We start from the raw sequence: 18402 nt of genomic DNA, 5'->3' as shown, positions 1-18402 counted from the left end.
ATCAAAATTGAAAGCAATTATTTTAAATAGTAAAAATATTTCACAATGTGAATTTTGCTGTATTTTGGATCAAATAAATGTAGCTTTGGTGAGCAGAAGAGACCATCGTAATATTTAGCATCACATTATGGAGAGGCAGTGAAGTTACTTGCATTCAGTCCTTCTCGTAAGAGGCACTGATCCTCGTAAACAGCAGATGAGGGAAAATATACAGTTCAATCAACCACTGATGTACACTACCAGTCAAAAGTTTTTGAACTTTTTAATGTTTTTTAAAGAAATCTCTTCTGCTCACCAAGCCTGCATTTATTTCATCCAAAGTACAGCAAAAACTGTAACATTTTGAAATACTCTTAACTATTTAAAATAACTGTTTTCTATTTGAATATATTTTAAAATATAATTTATTCCTGTGCGTAATATTTAGCATCACATTATGGAGAGGCAGTGAAGTTACTTGCATTCAGTCCTTCTCGTAAGAGGCACTGATCCTCGTAGCGGCGCTGACCGGGCTGTTTGTGTCTGCGGGCGATGACCTGAGGAACGCTTAGGGGGAGGGTGTCTGTAGCCCGGCCTATCCGCAGAGATTTTGATCCGGGATGAATCACGACAATGAAGTTGGCTTGAATTTGCTGAAAGTGACAATCAACGTTTCAGAAAAAAAAACATACTCCCCTGATAGCACACGTACATCACGGAGACGTCTACTTGATGTCTGCATTTACATCTGCAAGACTGTTTTTTGAGTGTTTGCTCATCTGCAATACGTCTATTGGATGTTTCCTATCAGATGTCAAATAGACATATATTTGATGTCTTTAAGATGTTTATTAGAGGTGCTCCGATTGATCGGCTACCGATCACTATCGGCCGATAATCGCTTTGGGATGTTTGATCGACGGTCTCTATAAAAGCTGATCTCAAAAAACGATCTCAAGCTCAGGTTTGGCATGATATGCAGCACCGTCTGCATTGCTCTACCTGGAACACCAAGGCAGCTATGTGAGGATGCTTTTTACTGACTACAGTTCAGCGTTCCAACACAGTCCTCCCCGACAGGTTGGTAGCTAAACTGCTGGACTTAGGTCTCTCTCCATCTATCTGTCACTGGATTAAGGACTTCCTGACTAACCACCCTCAGACGGTTAGGTTAGGCTCCCATTTCTCCTCCACCTTAACTCTGAGTACAGGTGTCCCACAGGGCTGCGTGCTGAGCCCACTTCTCTATGTCCTTTATACTTATGACTGTACTTCAACCCATCCTACCAACACTATCATCAAATTCGCAGATGACACGACCGTAGTTGGACTCAACTCAGGAGGACATGAAACGGCTTACAGAGATGAAATTCAGAGACTGACAGAATGGTGCATGGCAAATAACCTGGCTCTGAATGCTCCTAAAACCAAAGAGCTCATCGTTGACTTGAAAGCACAACACAAACCTTACACCATTGCACATCAGCGGGGTCTGCGTGGAGAGGGTTCCGGCCGTCAGATTCTTGGGCATGAACATCGCTGAGGACCTTTCCTGGAGCACAAACACTTCAGCAGCGGTCAAAAAAAGCACAGCAGCGACTCTATTTCTTGAGGACACTGAGGAACAACCGTCTACAAGAGCAGCTGCTAGAGTCCTTCTATCGCTGTGCCATTGAAAGTGTGATAACTTACAGCATCTCCACGTGGTACGCCAGCAGCTAAGCGGCAGACAAGAAAGCTCTCCAGTGGGTGATCGATTCGGCACAAAAAATCATTGGCTGTCCTCTGCCTTCCTTAAAAGAACTTTACACTGCAGGCTGCCTTGGAAGGGCAGCGAACATTTTAAAGGATCCCTTCCATCCAGGACATAATTTGTTTGAATTGCTGCCCTCTGGTAAACGTTTTAGGTCCAATCAAATCACAGACCAATAAGACTTAAGAACAGCTTTTACCCCAGTGCTATACGGGAGCTGAACGCTGTCAGCATACACACACACACACATAAAAAATGAGAAATGCACCAATCTGATGGGGCATCTTATATCTCAACCGACACAGGTTAACAACACCCTCTGTATACCTCTGTGTGAGTCTATTTAGTATAAGTTTACATCTTATATGATTCAGTTTGTGTTTGTGTGTATATTCTGTTGCATTTAACTCTCTTTTATTGTGCGCAATATCATGCAGTACTTTCTGCTCACCGTGCAATATTTCTGAGCAATATCTGACTCTTCGCTTTGCTGTTACTGTTTGTTTTCCAATTAAATTAGATGTTTAGCATGCACTAATTTATGTGTGATTGCACTGTACGGATTTCTCTAATTTCGCTGTACTTTTAGTATAGTGACAATAAAAGAATCTTGAATCTCTGTGATCGGCCTCAAAAATCCTGATCGGAGCAACCCTAATGTTTATGATTTAGAAATAATGTAAAACGGACATCGGAAAGACGTCTGTCAGACGTTTGTACACAGCAGATGCTTTCCAGATCAAGTGATCTTTAACAGACATCTTGCAGACATACGTGTGCTATCTAGATCTGTCAGTCTTATGCACACCCCTTCAAGTAAAGTGTAACCAAATATTAAACTAGGGTGCGTTTCTTTGAATTATGAGGTGCTTCTGACTATCTATTCCAATTTTTTATTTTACTAATAAGAGTTCACTAGTAACTATTAAGTAAAGTGGATTAGTATAATCTGAGACATTATCCAGTAGTAAGACTTATTTACACAGAGGTTTCAGTAAAAAATTGTCAGCACCAAAACCAAACTTTGATGTGCACATCTCTTGCTACAAAAATGAGACACTATTTCAGATTTTTACAGTATAAATCAGATTTTGAAATACATTCCAGATTTTGAGAAGCAAACAAGAACGTGTTTTCATACGTAGGAGATGCAAAACAGTTACGACCATTATTAAATAGACATGAAAAACAACTGTTACTAGAAGAAAATTGCTCTTAGTAAATATAATTAATTCTTATTAATATCAAATTAATGCTTATTATAAACGAAATACTTATTATTAATTGTATTATTATAATATAATACATAAATAATAATAACTATTCTGATATTGTCACTTCTTGAAAGCATCGAGTCTTGCGGTTATTGTAAGGGGTGCAATTCAGATTTTTGTCTTTTTCACTTCTATTTATGATCTGATTATGAATAATGTAATAGTCACCTCCTGTAATGGCTCTGGTACAGCAGCGGGAACTATGGGTCTCTTCACTCCGCGCTGCTCTTTCTCTCTGTCTCTTCCGTTCTCCGCGTCTCTGTCTGTTTGTGTCATGATGCTGATGCTGATTAGTTAAATGAATTAAGAGTACATTTATCCACACACTGCTTGATGCATGAGACTGTTTAAAGCAACTATTTCTCTCAGTCTAATGGCGGATGGCAGACCAGCTTTAGGTACAGTCCCGCCACCTACAGGGCTGGAGTGTAAAACATGTCCGTCTAATGGAAGTTGACTCTTCATAAATAATATTAGCGCCACCGACTGGACGTGTCATGTGACTGAAATTTACAGGAGTCACAACCGCATTTTGAGAGCGAGTTAACTATGTAACGTTACACCAAGAAACAGAGGCACAGTCCACAACTACAGTCGAGCCGTTTACATGCCCAAACTTACTGTGTGTATCTAAACCACATTAACAATAAAATGAAAATCTATTATGATTTATAAACTATCACTTATATTGCTGTTAATAATAGTTTATTGCTTTGTGCTGTATTAAAGGTGCAGTAGTAAGCCACGCCCCCTGAACGCATGACCGCGAACAGATCAGACGACCAGAGACAACATTACTACAATACATCATATGTCATTAACCAGTGAGAAAATTTATAGTACAGTTAGTAAAAGTACTACAATACCAGGAAGGAAGATCAGGTTGTTGATGTTTGCCTGCACAGCGTATGTGAATGCGCTGATGACGTATCGTGTCTGCGGGAACCGGTTGCAGAGGTATGCGTATGCAGATACATATGTTGACAGGCAGGTAGGAAAGACCAACATTTCTTGGTCCTACGCTTTCCACAGAATATATAAATACAGATAAATACATTTAGACCACTTAACTTAATGATTGCTATCGATGGCTCTGGTACAGCAGCGGGAACTATGGGTCTCTTCACTCCGCGCTGCTCTTTCTCTCTGTCTCTTCCGTTCTCCGCGTCTCTGTCTGTTTGTGTCATGATGCTGATGCTGATTAGTTAAATGAATTAAGAGTACATTTATCCACACACTGCTTGATGCATGAGACTGTTTAAAGCAACTATTTCTCTCAGTCTAATGGCGGATGGCAGACCAGCTTTAGGTACAGTCCCGCCACCTACAGGGCTGGAGTGTAAAACATGTCCGTCTAATGGAAGTTGACTCTTCATAAATAATATTAGCGCCACCGACTGGACGTGTCATGTGACTGAAATTTACAGGAGTCACAACCGCATTTTGAGAGCGAGTTAACTATGTAACGTTACACCAAGAAACAGAGGCACAGTCCACAACTACAGTCGAGCCGTTTACATGCCCAAACTTACTGTGTGTATCTAAACCACATTAACAATAAAATGAAAATCTATTATGATTTATAAACTATCACTTATATTGCTGTTAATAATAGTTTATTGCTTTGTGCTGTATTAAAGGTGCAGTAGTAAGCCACGCCCCCTGAACGCATGACCGCGAACAGATCAGACGACCAGAGACAACATTACTACAATACATCATATGTCATTAACCAGTGAGAAAACTTTATAGTACAGTTAGTAAAAGTACTACAATACCAGGAAGGAAGATCGGGTTGTTGATGTTTGCCTGCTATCCTCGCTCTGTCTGCACAGCGTGCATGAACGCTCTGATGACATATCCTGTCTGCGCAAATTGGGTGCGCAGAGGTATGCTAATACATATGTTGACAGGCAGGTAGGAAAGACCAACATTTCTTGGTCCTACGCTTTCCACAGAATATATAAATACAGATAAATACATTTAGACCACTTAACTTAATGATTGCTATCGGGATGCGAAGAGACTTTCAACCAGCATAACAAAAAATGTTTCTGAGTAGTTTTCACATGACTTCACACACTTGTAGGAACGCCCACCTGGAGAGCACAACGAAGCTTTGCTCCACTGAACGCCAGTTAAGTAGTAATGTAGTAAAACACAGATATTAAAAGGCGAAATTCAGAAACACCTTATTGATGATGTATATTTTGTACAGGCAAGCAGATGAAGCCAGAATATAAACGCAACGTGCAAAGTTTCACGTTGCCCTCCAGGTCTTCGAGCCGGTCACGTGACTGAAAGCTATGAATTGCACCTTTAAGGAATAGTTCATTCAAAAATTTAAATTTGCTGAAAGTGTACTCTCAGGCCATCCAAGATGTAGATGAGTTTTCTTCATCGACACAGATGTGAGATGCTTGATCTGTGCATATTTCTTTCCTGATTCAGACAAGACAACTTTTTCACTGGAGAAAGCAATATCATGGATAAAGGACTTGTATTTGAGCTAGAAGCCAAGCCAAAAACATCTTGATGGATTTGTTCATTACAAAACCCACAGCTTCTCACTTTTCTCTTAACTCTTTTCATATTTGAATACTTTTGGTATTTTAGATACATTCCAGTTGGGCTTTAGGTCCTTCCATGACACCAAATCTGCACTACTTAAGGTTAATAATGATATTTTGTTATCTTTGGATTCAGGATCACATGTTGATTTAGTTTTGTTAGATCTTCGATTATAGCTTTTGATATGACCATAAGATTCTTCTTAATTGCTTGGAGTGTTGGGTTGGTGTCCAGGGCACATCCCTTCAGTGGTTTGCATCATATTTAAAGGACGGGACGGTTGCAGTGCACATAGGGGCCTTTTCTTCCACATTGGCTCCTTTAGTATGTGGCGTTCCGCAGGAGTCGATTTTGGTGCCTGAATGAATCAACCGTTTAAATGATTCGGTTCAGTCACAACGACTCACTTATTAACAGTGACTTGCTGCCACCTACTGGCGGTTTTAATTTCACATTTAAAGTATATTTTCATTTTTTTTATTTTTTTTATTTCAAATATCAGTATTCAACGTTTTATGTTTAAAATATCAAAACAGTATGAATGCATTTGTAACTGCAGGTTAAATACATTCATGTCCTGCATTAAGCAGTGTGTAAATGCATCTAAATGCCACTTCTAGTGCAACTTCTGTGTTTTCTCTGCATTGCAAAGATGGATTTTGTCAATTCTGATTTCATTTAAAAGGTAAAAATCTATTTAAACTTATTGGAAAATATTAATTTCTATCACTGCTGTGAACTGATCACCACACAGAATATGAAGAATATCAAAAATTTTAGGAGTCAGCTGTCCACGGCAGTCCTTAAGATATCAGCACAATAACACACTCAGCAAAATATCATCTAATTATCGTTATCAATAAAATCCCAGAAAATATTAAGATATATTTTTTTGTCAATATCGCATACCCCTAATATATCTGATATATCTATTATATAATTCATCCACCTTCTGGATGAACTGGAACTCAGATTGTCAGCCTGACCTCACAAATACTCTAGTCTAGTGAATGAATGGGCAAAAAATTTGCCCCAAAACGTGTGGAAAGCCTTCCCAGAAGCTGTTATACTGTAGTTGCAAAGAGGGGAACAACACCGTAATAATAATGTCTATGTATTTAGATTGCAACATCATTTAAATCCCTGTTTGCATAATAGTCAGGACTGCGTTTCTCAAAAGCATAAGTGGATCGTAGAGACCATTGGTGGCAATGGTTCTACGATCTACTTAGGGTTACGATGCTTTTGGAAAACACAGCCCAGGTCTCTCAATAGTTTTGCTCATAGAGTGAATAATATTAATTTAATTAATAATTGAATATTCATTCAATTAATTAATATTTAGTATTATTTAATAACCTGAAGACAGAATTTACTGTGCTGTATGCAATTAATGTAATTGCTGGCTAAAAATCTTTCCAGATTTTCTTGACTGTAGATACCCTGTTACAAGTAATAATAGCCACGAGTCTGGACAGAACAAAGGATCATCATTATAACTTACTTTATTGATGCAAAGGGTACATACAACATCCACTACAACATTGCTTTCGGAAGATATTACTAAAAAAAGAGAGAGAGAGAGATAAGTTATGTAACGTGTATGTGTGTGTGTGTGTGTTGGCTTTTCTATGATGGCGGCTGGGGTTTGGCTGCCATGATCAGTCCCTCTGGCCCCTCAGACAAGGAATTCCCAGAGTAACGTCAAGAAACTGCGTGACAGCAGCAGCAGCCGTAGGAAGAGGAGTGTGACGTACTGAGTGATCGTCTGCAACGGAGCCCTATCTGAGCAGTATGCAGCTAAAACCAGCGTGTCACACCCCTGTGCGCCTGCATCGCTGTGCAGGCGTTTACCTGCAAAACACAAACATATAGTTATTCTTGATGACCTCCTCTCAGTAAGTTTGTGTCAGGTTGCTCTGCAGGTTCTTCACTCGTACTAACCTTCCTCATCCTCCTCCGCCCATAGGAGGAGGGGTGGGACCCGCACCGTGGTTTATTCTGCCCATCCGTCTGCGCCCAGGGAATCCAGGAGGACTGCAAGAACATCACAGTGTAAACACACAGAACCTGGTCACGTCATGACTACAAACGCAGTGGTTCTGCTGATGAAGGGTTGAGACGTACCCTCTGCCATCGCTGAAACGAGACGATGCACTGCTCTGTCCATCTTTAGACAGATCTGGCTGAACGAGAGACTGGAAGCTGTGGAGACATTATACAGATCGTTAGCTCGGGCAGGTCGATCATCACTAGTACTAGTGCTCCTAGTGATGAGATCAGACCTCTAACACTAAAGCTGTCTCCCTGTCCACTATATAGTGCACTCTATCGGGTGTCAGTCATTGTGTCGTGCTGTCCGAATTCTGAGTGAACTACTTCATTCGTTCACTACTTTTTTACCCACAATGCATTCTGATTTTGAGTGTATAACCGATGTACACTCGCTGAAGCACTAGTTCCCACAATCTAATGCGGAGAGGCGACGAGCTGGAAGAGAGAGCGGGAGAGATGCCGTTTACATCTTTCTTATTTCTGCTTTAACATTTATTTCATACATTATTTATATTAAAATATCTTATGTAGGCAGTTTAATATTTTACTGAGGTGGCATCGTTGTTAACTTACAAAAATTATGATAATTTGGTGGATGATTTAAAAATGCTTCATTTTTAAATGCTTCATGCTGATGTAAAATTAACGGTCGCCTGAGGGAGCTCTACGGTCATCTTATCTGAGCGCAAAACGCTGCTCGGGAGAGTTTCAAGATACTAAAAATAATAAATACATATAATTATGAACATGTGTTAATGTGTGTTTATTTTTGTTGTCAGTATTTTACTAGTATTTAATGATTATGAACATAAAAGCATTACAAAACAAATTAATAATATACCATCGATGAAACCACAAAGCTGACGGGAGGTATGTATAATTATAAAGTCATTTTGAGTGTTATTGCTATTGATATTATTTTCTAAAATAAGGTACATGTAATATAAAAGTGACGAAAATGTTTCTGCGACAGCAGCTCTCTGATGCACAGTATATACATCACCATCCGAATCCGTTCACTCCTTTCTGATATAGTGCACTGAACTGCCATACACTACATAGGGATTAGTGAACGAGTGAGCGATTTCGGACACAGCTTATGCGTTAAAGTTGAGTGTGTTGTCCTGCAGCACTTCTGCTCCAGACACGAATGATTCCTCAAATCCGTGTGAGAGAGCGTCTGGCCAGTTGACAGAATGGTTCCCTGCTTTAAGGCCTTGCAAACCTGTATGTTTGGTTTTCTGTGAGATATTTAAGCAATGGCATGTAGGATTGCGTCTGTTCTGAATATTTTATCACCACCTACTGACGTAATGATGTAACTTGCATATATTCATTTATTTATTAAAGCAATAGTTCACTCATAAAATAATATTTGCTAAACATTTGAAAAAAAACAAACAAACTCATCTGTATCTTGGATGGCCTGTGTGTAAGTAAATTTTCAGCAAATTTTCAATTTAGGCAAACTATTCCTTTAATGCCATATCAGCATCAACGGCTATGTTTACAGCAAAAATATGAAATTGTAATAAAACATTATACAAATAAACGGTATAGAACCTTTCAGTTTAATATTTGACACACATTATACAATTTTACACAGTTATGTATATCCTTACCAGTTCCTTATTCACCCTTATTTCTGAATAAAATGTTTTCCTAATAACATTAAAAGCAGGACAGTCCAGTAAAATATGCTCAAGGTTATTTTAAAGAAAATCACATGATGACTGTTCACCTTTCAATACGTGTAGGTCTTGAGTGAACATACAGTTTGATCATGACTTCAAAATGATCAAATTTCATTTACAACAGGGTTGACTACTCTTCATTTCTTATGAACACATTCGTCTTATACTTACTGATCCTTTTTTTTTATATATACATTCAGTATTGTTAAAAATCCATATAAGTTCAGTATCAGTATCACCACTAGCCTGCGGAAAGAGTCAATTCCCACCACTAACACACAGACTGACAGTCTGTCTGGAACCTGATCTTAATTATCTAGTATGCAGAGGTTTTATAAAAATGGCAAAAATGACTTGTGCGATTCTTGGAAGCATTGGTGTTAACGTATTGATAACTACAGACCAGGCAGTGATGTTTTAAACCATTGTTTACCAGCAAAGGTGTGTTTATGAATTTAGTTACATTTTAGCTGCACAATTTCCTTTTTGTTAGGATTTTTCATTTTTGCAAAGAACTAAATACACGTTAGTGGAAAATATATTTTCAACATATGTTATTATGAATTACTAAATCTAGTATTGTCTCGTTCATTTCATCATGGTGAGATCAGTGAGCATGTTGGCAAGGCGATATAAAAACTGAAACTAACGCTACTGTCCCAGCTGGCCAGAGAAAACACACACATGCAAACAAACTGAACTTACAACAAGCCAATAAACTCGACGGCACCCCAGAAGAGATCGCTCAGGAAAGACAAGCTCCACGGCGACCGGGTCCTGCTGTCCAGAACCTGACCTGAACACAGAGAGGAAAATAAATATCACACAACACACCAAATGAGCTCCAAACAAAACATGTAACTTATACTGTACGAACAACGCGTTGATCAGTTGATATGCCCGCTACTGCGCGAGGCTGCAAAATTACGACTCCTACTATGTCGACGGCGTTATTATGAATATTTAATACATCACGTTCGTAAAGGCAGAGGTTGTATATTTACGGATCAACAAACTGACTCGTGAAATGTAAACTGACGACCCAGAAAGATTACGAGAACGTCATCTTCATTTAATTAATATTCAGGAGGAGCTGTGTATTCACCAATATTGCCTTACCCGGATATTATCATTGTAACACAACCAAATGTTGGTCTGATCGGATCGTATCGATAATTCATACAAATATAAGGTCTCATATCAAAATGTATGTTAGGCAGAGTGACAGAAAACACCGTAATACTGGATGTATTAACTCTTGGCTGGCGTAAAACGAACACAATGATGCTAAATTACATATTTAGTCACGTATGACAATTTATTTTATATAATAACAATGGTGCAAGTTTGTCAGCGAAGATAACATTATTTTTCTTAACAAAATAAGAGTTGTTTTTAGCACTTACCGTTTGATACATAAACCATCGTCAATGTTGTTTAACCGGAAACTAGGCTCCTTTTCCGGCGCTGCGCACTGATGCTTGGTGGTGACGTTTGTTTACATTTAAGGAAGGGCCATTTAAACGTATTCATAGAACAAATCTAGCTAAACCATCATATTTCGCAAAAGACTGTTGCTGTAAACTGTACCTTTTGTAAGAGATGCTGTTTATTTTATTTGGTATTGGCAGTTTGCTTTTATTTTCAATCATATTGATGTCTAGACCATAGGGTCTAGACTCCTGCGAAGTCGCAAAAACACGAGCTGTATGTGATCAGCCTAGTCTTGTTAGCTAAATTGCATATTCATACGTGTATAGACTGTCTGACATAAAGAAAAACAAAAAAAAACACACTGTTCATGTCTGCATTTCTTTGCCGTTTTGAAGATATTTATAGCCTAAAAAACTCTTAAAAATATTAATGGCCTGTCATTGCTTTACAGTTAACAGTGCAGAAGAAATAAGACACAGTTTTAGATAAAGAGACTGCAGAGCGAACCATGTGCAGCTGACAGTAGCCTACATTAGCTGTTGAGGGTGGTGAGACATCTGCACCTGTTAAAGGACATGAAAAATGAAAATGAAAAAGAAAACAGTCAGACCACATCTCTGAGACATTTCCCTGCTGGCTTAAATGATTGCGTTCAGAAGCAGTTTTGGTTCTAAAAAAGAAAGAGGAACTGAACTAATAATGTGTTGCAGTAGATTACCCATTTTGAGATATGTGTGTGTGTGTTCTGGTTCTGTATATAGTTTATGAGGACACAAATGTGTCTTTGTAAACCAAATTGCTTAAAAAAAACATGCTAAACAGTGTTTTTTTGAAATTCAAAAATTGACAGTAGTTTCTGGTTTCCATGTTTCATGGGTTCATTCCATTAATAGTTTTTCTACTGTACAAACTGTATTTTCTATCCCCTTACCATAAACCTACGCCTCACTCAAAACTTTCTGCATTTTTAGATTTTCAAAAAACTTCATTCTGTATGATTTATAAGCTGTTTTTAAAAAAATGTCCCTACAAGGTCACCATTACTGGTATTACTATCCTGTTACTGGTATTACTATTCCCCATGATACCAAGACACACACACACACACACACACACACACACTCGTACACACACACACACACACACACACTCACTCACAGATCAGCCACAACATTAAAACCACCTGCCTTATATTGTCTAAGTTCCTCTCATGCATCGAGGCATGGACTCTACCAGACCTCTGAACGTGAAGATTAGTGGCTCAGTGGATCGGATTTGTTGGTCCTGCATATCCCAGTTCCATAGATGCTCACTCAGGTTTAAGGAAAATAAAAACCAGGCAACACCTTGAACTCTTTGTCATGTTCCTCAAACTATTCCTGAACAATTTTTGCAGTGTAGAAGGGTGCATAATCCTGCTGAGAAAGGCCACTTTCATCAGGGTAAACCATAGTGTATGTGCTCTGCAGTAATCTGATCTAAATGAAAACATAATTCATCAGACCAGGCAATCCTCTTCCATTGCTCCATGGTCCAGTTCTGATGCTCATGTGAACATTGTAGGTGCTTTCGGTGGTGGACAGGGGTCATAAGGGGCACTTTGACAGGCCTGCGATGTGACCAGCATTATGTTTTTCTGTGATTTGTGTTACAGTAGCTCTTCTGTGTGATTGGACTGGACTTGCTGCCTAATATATCCCACCTCTGTTCAGGTGCCACTGTAACGATACAATCAATGCGAGAAAACATGTTCCTAGCCTGTGTCAGCATACTGACAGTGGCACCTGGTGGTCAGTTTTGGTACTTAACACGTTAATTTAGCTTTTTTATTATGTGTTAAAGGATATTAATTCATTCATTCATTTATTTGAGAAAATGTTTTTTACTGAGAAAAAAATACAGAAAAAGAGAAAGTTGTTTTTAAAAAAATAAACTCAAGGTATTAATACACTTCACTTTGTGATTCAGGGCTTCTGTAATTTACTGTACTGTGATTAGTAAACCTTTCTTTTTTTGTCACAATTCATGATTACATATTTAAATTAAAATTCTACATTTTAATTAATTCAATTTAATTTGATTTAGCAGATGCTTTTATCCAAAGCAACTTACAAATGAGGACAATAAAAGTAATCAAAACCAACAAAAGAACAATAAAATGCAAGTGCTAGGTAAGTAACTAGGCTAAGCTAGGTAAGTCTCGGTTAGCTTACAGTTACATATACGTATACATATATATATAAATAAATAAATAAATGTATGCATTTAGCAGACTCTTTTATCCAAAGCGACTTACAGTGCATTCAGGCTATACATTTTTTATCAGTATATGTGTTCCCTGGGAATTGAACCCACGACCTTTGCACTACTAACACAATGCTCTACCACTGAGCCACAGGAACATTATCAGATGTATTTACATGTAATTTTAATAAAAAAAATAATAATAATATATATATATATATATTAGCTTCATTATGGAAAAAAGCTTTAATTAATCAGAATTAATCAGTCCATCATCTAAAGATGCTGCTAATAAGCAAGTCTCCCTTTAAACAGCTGAGTGCACAGACCCTCACAAAGCTTCACATATGCTGGAGGAAAAGTCAGGAATATCATCTACAATATGATTACACAGCGTTCTAACTGGATTAGCACATTCATTTAACTTCAATTCATCTGAATGCAGCATACAACCAATTTAAATAATGTAGAGATTTTTGCTCATCAAAACAGACAGAAAACGGAAAACAGACACAAGCATGTAATGGACAAGACGAGTTCAATTTTAGTGAAAACATTCAGGGAATCCCACATGAAAAAATACTATAGTAATTTATAGTAAATACTATAGTGTTGTTGAACCATACTATAGTAAAGTAATTGAATTAATTTGTTGTGGTAATTCTATAGTTTCTGTGGTAATATAACAACTATATAAACAAATTACTTTACCCAATACTGTACTAAGTGTTCTACAACTATAGGGTATATTATACTACAATACACTACAGTTTACTGTAGTAAAAACTAAAGTATACTACAGTATTTATTACAGTTTATCAGTTCACTATAGTTATGCTATAGCATACTACAGTATGCTGTAGCATTCATTAAAAAGTGTTGTAAATACTATAATATATACAGTATAATACACTTTACTATAGTATGGTTCAAAAACACTACAGTATTTACTATAGTATTTTTTTGTATTAATTAAAAGGGGCTTATCCTTCATACATGTGTAGTAAGTGATATAAGTGGTTATGACGGAAAGACCTTGTTGCTCCTGCTGACAGATGATGCTGTGGTCTCTTCCTCTGATTCTGCCGGCTCAGCGGCCCACGGGTTTCTGCCACAGAGTAGGAACGGCACAGCATGCTCTCTGAACTGATACAGAAAAAGTGTTTTGGGTCATATCAATCAATCATTGATCATATTTTAAGGCTTATTGCAATACTGAGCATAGTTTTGAGGAATCCTCAGTGACTGTTTAAGTGAATAATGTAATTGATTTTCACAATGAAATATCCAGGTCATATCTGACTCAAAAATCTAAATTAAGATCGTACACAATGTGACATTTTCATGTTTCACACAAATATTTGATATTAATAATCATGAAACCCTGCTAAATGTTTAGACACAAGATGTTGGTGTTGGTCCCGGGGACAAAGGTACCACACATTTTGTATGTATCTCTTGTCTCATATGCTCAGTTCAGCTCATGAACTTCTCTCTCTAAACAAGCTGATGATCTGAATGAGAATATGCAGTGTTTTGTTTCCCCAAAACCAGGACTGGAAATCCACCATTCTAGAAGGTACTGACTCACCTGTCTGTTCATGAATATATAGATTATGGGGTTGAAAACTGTGCTGCTCTTGGCCAGATACACGGGAACGGTGGCGATCACCGGGTCAATGTAAAGGTTCGGGTCTAAGATCACAGACAGTGCAAATGCGGCATAGGGCAGCCAGATGAGCAGGAAGGCCATCACCATGACAACCACCATACAGGCCACCTGGGTCTCTGCCCTGGCAGTGCTTCCTCCCTCTGACATTTTCAGTTTGGTCACCTGTAGGTGAAACAAACATGCGAACCTCCTGAATCCAGAGACATAACAGTTAAAAATCAAAAGTTTACTTAAAAACTGAAGTTGAAAAATATTAAATAGCATTCTCTGCTTATTATATAGCAAAACATAGATACCTTTTTTTAGGGAACTGTATCCACTTCACTCCTAACAAGCCTACTGTCTTTTAAACAATGGGAGGCACTTCTTGTTGGGGAAGTTTTATTTAAAAAGACTGCAACAATTCATTTCAAATCAGAAGATTAAACTACAAATAATCCTTCTCCGTCATTTTGACTGAATGGGTCATACATTTTCATTAATTTACAACATAAACCATTGACAATTGCCTGGAATGCACTAAGAATCTTTCATCTCTCTTTCTAAGTTTGTTTTCACATGGATGCTGTAAAATGTAATTGTTACGAAATATAGACATACAGTATATTACTATAATGATAATTGACACATCCGTAATATTGCTGCTGACAGAAGGAGGATCTTCAGGAGTCATTCATGGTATGTTGAAAGTAATTTGTTAATGCTTTTAAAGTTTAAAATTTCCTTTTAATGATCGGTGGTTGAAGGGTGAGATTTTTTTACTTCAACTAAACTCTATAAGACTGTGGCTGTCACGGGTTGTTCGGGAAAGGAGCTTGAAGGAGTACGAAGGAGGCAGATAGTCAAACAAACAGAGTCTTTAATAAATCCACATGGGAAAGTAAGAGAAAACAACCTCCTTACACGACAGTGACAGGACAGAGAAGCTGAGGAAAGGCAGGGCTATAAATACTAAACCAAATGATGGACAAATAAGATGATTAATGAACACAGGTGGAAACTAATTAACTAATCAAGCAACACAGGAAAACTAGGTCCAGGCAGGGAGAACAGAAACACAGAACATAAACATCACATATCGCCCCCCATAAGGCCGTAACAGTTCCAACGGGGAGGGGGGCGGGCGCCCTGGAGGCTGGTGCAGGGCAGGAACAGGGCGGAGACAAGGAAGGCCTCCAGGGTGGAACAGGGAGTTTAGGAGGCCATGGCGGAACAGGCAGACTAGGGAGCCATGGCGGAGCAGGGAACTCAGTGGGGAAAACTATGTCCTTCAATGCCCGGAGGGATTTTAGAGGGCGCTCTGGTGGAGCGGGCTCTGGGGGGCGCTCTGCAGGAGCGGGCACTGGAGGATGCTCGGGAGGAGCGGGCACTGGATGGTGCTCTGGAGGAGTGGGCTCTGGAGGGCACTTGGGAGGAGCGGGCTCTAGAGAGTGCTCTGGAGGAGCGGGCACTCGAGAGTGCTCTGGAGGAGTGGGCTCTGGAGGGCACTTGGGAGGAGCGGGCACTGGAGGGTGTTCTGGAGGAGCGGGCTCTAGAGAGTGCTCTGGAGGAGTGGGCACTGGAGAGTGCTCTGGAGGAGCAGAGCTGGCTAACACAGGGGGCTCAGGAGACGAAGGAGGGCTGGATGGGACCAGCGGAGGCGAAGGAGACTCAGGAGACGAAGGAGGGCTGGACGGGACCAGCGGAGGCGAAGGAGACCCAGGAGACGAAGGAGAGCTGTCTGGAGTGGACTCAGGCGAGAGGATAGGAGCCGAGAACTCTGAGGGTAACGCCATATCCAGGAGCGCAGAGAGGCATGCTGGAGTGGACTCTGGAGGGAGAGCTGGTGCCTCTTTTTCTGGGCTGAGGGCTGGAACAGATCTTGGATTGACTCGGGGAAGCAGGGGTAGAACAAAGGGAGCGGGCTCATTGGAGCAGTATGTGGAGGGTGCTGTTTTAAGGTCTAAAATATAGCCATGCAGAATAAGGCATTAATATGTGCTTTATAAATACGAATAAACAGCCAATATGCTAGCAATATGCATGCTAATAAGCAACTAGTTAATCATGAGAAATGATCCCTGATCCCATAATACACAATTTCAGATAGAGGCAAATACAAGTATGTAAAATTAAAAATACGTCCTCTACTACTGCTCTATCAGCATGAAATCTTCCCTAGTCCTTTGTAGCTTTCCTGAGTAGGGTCCACAGGAGGCGAGTGTAGGAGATGACAATGACAGAGAAAGGCAGTGCAAAGCACAGAAGAAAGTAACACATGATGTAGGAGACGTTGGCCAAATTTCTGCTGTACCAGTCTGGTGCACAAGATGTCTGCACACCCTCCAGCTCATAGCTACCCCATCCAAAAAGCGATGGAGTGTTCCACAGGAACGACCAGACCCAGGCGATGACAGCTCCTGCAACTGCATGTCTCGTCTGGAAGGTGACTGAACCCACTGGTCTGCAGACCACCATGCATCGTTCAACTGCAATTATCGCAACTGAGCACAGACCAGCGATAGCTGTTTTTTAAGAGAAGAGTACCCCTATATGAAGATCAGTGGTCCTGAACTGGTCAGAGCTGACTCAAATATGGATCACAGGTATATTCTGATCATGGAGGTAGACAGCAGGGGGAAAAATATAATTGCAAATGTAGATAATAATATCCATCTAACTATTTAACCATCTGTAATCGTCATCCATGGTCAATCAAATTAAATAAAACAGAGATAAAAAAGGTTCAAAATAGATACTCACCAAAGAAGGCCACGGCAAAACCTTCTAGCACACATCCCACCCTGCCCAAGCTGAAGTACCCCATGGCATTGGTCGCCATGGTTGGTAGCCCACCAAATGTCGCACAACCAAGATCAGCCACAGCTAGGTTGACCAGGGCGAATTTCAGTGGCTGCCGTAGCTGCCTGTGCTTCAACGTCACCACAATTACATTCATGCTCAATATGATGCCAAAAACTGAGAAGAAACCAATAATAACTGCCAGAATAGTGTAGTCCATACTTGGCATGATGGTGTCATTCACTGCACTGGTTGGAATAACGCTTTCTGATGCAATAATGGCCATCTTAGTTGGCTCCATTTTGAACTGAACTTCATACAAGTAGAGAACACTGGCACAGAAACTGTTAGCTTTAGCCAGAGACGCAAAGAGTCTCTGTCTGAGGAGGGTTGCAAAGGATCTTCTGCCCTTTTTATGTCTGAATATGGCCTGCTGGTTTACAGGGACAATCCTTAGAGCTGGATTGTGAATGGAATAATTCTTTCAGATTATACTCCTGGAGATCTATAATGGCACTCAGCTTGATTGCAGAATCAAACCATCTTCCTGCCTTCTTGACTGATGAGGTCACAGTTAAAGACATTTCACCGAAGTTCATTTCCTAGTATGAAGAGCCTTGTATTAGAGAAAAAGCAATCTAAGCTTTCTTTCATAAGATGAAAATCAATGGTTAAACTACGGCTTGCGGGGGCCAGATCCCCTATCCAGACTAGTTCGCCCACCTTTAGTATATTTAATTGGTGTCTGTTTTTTTAAGCACTGCAGAACTGGGAAGGGAATTTGTGAGATAATTAATTATCTACATATAACCATGACATGTACAGTCACTTGTATTATCTGTCAGAAGCTGAAGCTGTGGGAACTGTGCCCAGGAACTGTGCCCAGGAATAATGATGCCTAAATAAAATCACACCAATTAGTGGCCAACTCTAGCTGCTGCATTT

The 18402-nt window shown here is 39.5% G+C and overlaps 3 protein-coding genes across 3 annotated transcripts; all 3 read right to left on the bottom strand.

Annotated features, from left to right (window-relative positions):
* Positions 1-434: 434 nt before the first annotated feature.
* On the bottom strand, positions 435-3435 carry LOC107750818 (actin-related protein 8-like). Its single transcript, XM_016566345.1, has 2 exons — positions 3175-3435; positions 435-632 (listed from the first exon to the last, which is right to left on the bottom strand). Exons 1-2 carry the CDS (start codon positions 3280-3282, stop codon positions 435-437), a joined length of 306 nt encoding a protein of 101 aa, XP_016421831.1. The 5' UTR covers positions 3283-3435.
* A 3634-nt stretch (positions 3436-7069) lies between these two features.
* On the bottom strand, positions 7070-10803 carry LOC107750820 (selenoprotein K-like). The gene is made up of 5 exons (XM_016566347.1): positions 10733-10803; positions 10032-10122; positions 7705-7782; positions 7522-7614; positions 7070-7431 (listed from the first exon to the last, which is right to left on the bottom strand). The coding sequence occupies exons 1-5, from the start codon at positions 10749-10751 to the stop codon at positions 7428-7430; spliced, it is 285 nt and encodes a 94-aa protein (XP_016421833.1). The 5' UTR covers positions 10752-10803; the 3' UTR covers positions 7070-7427.
* A 484-nt stretch (positions 10804-11287) lies between these two features.
* LOC107750817 (parapinopsin-like) lies at positions 11288-17743 on the bottom strand. Its single transcript, XM_016566344.1, has 5 exons — positions 17419-17743; positions 16868-17180; positions 14596-14863; positions 14040-14150; positions 11288-11323 (listed from the first exon to the last, which is right to left on the bottom strand). The coding sequence occupies exons 1-5, from the start codon at positions 17741-17743 to the stop codon at positions 11288-11290; spliced, it is 1053 nt and encodes a 350-aa protein (XP_016421830.1).
* Positions 17744-18402: the final 659 nt, after the last annotated feature.

The sequence above is a fragment of the Sinocyclocheilus rhinocerous genome, unplaced genomic scaffold (genome assembly GCF_001515625.1).
Source record: "Sinocyclocheilus rhinocerous isolate Xijiao unplaced genomic scaffold, SAMN03320098_v1.1 scaffold1023, whole genome shotgun sequence".
Taxonomy (NCBI): Eukaryota; Metazoa; Chordata; class Actinopteri; order Cypriniformes; family Cyprinidae; genus Sinocyclocheilus; species Sinocyclocheilus rhinocerous.
The sequence above is the reverse complement of the archived record's forward strand: the minus strand, read 5'-3'. Positions and strand labels throughout refer to the sequence as shown.

Coding starts and splice junctions, on each gene's coding strand:
- LOC107750818 (XM_016566345.1), bottom strand. CDS start 3,282: ATGACACAAACAGACAGAGACGCGGAGAACGGAAGAGACAGAGAGAAA. Junction 633..3,174: donor TACCAGAGCCATTACAGGAG/GTGACTATTACA, acceptor TGTCACTTTCAG/CAAATTCAAGCCAACTTCAT.
- LOC107750817 (XM_016566344.1), bottom strand. CDS start 17,743: ATGGCCATTATTGCATCAGAAAGCGTTATTCCAACCAGTGCAGTGAAT. Junction 17,181..17,418: donor TTTTGCCGTGGCCTTCTTTG/GTGAGTATCTAT, acceptor CTTAAAAAACAG/CTATCGCTGGTCTGTGCTCA. Junction 14,151..14,595: donor ATATATTCATGAACAGACAG/GTGAGTCAGTAC, acceptor TTTCTGTATCAG/TTCAGAGAGCATGCTGTGCC.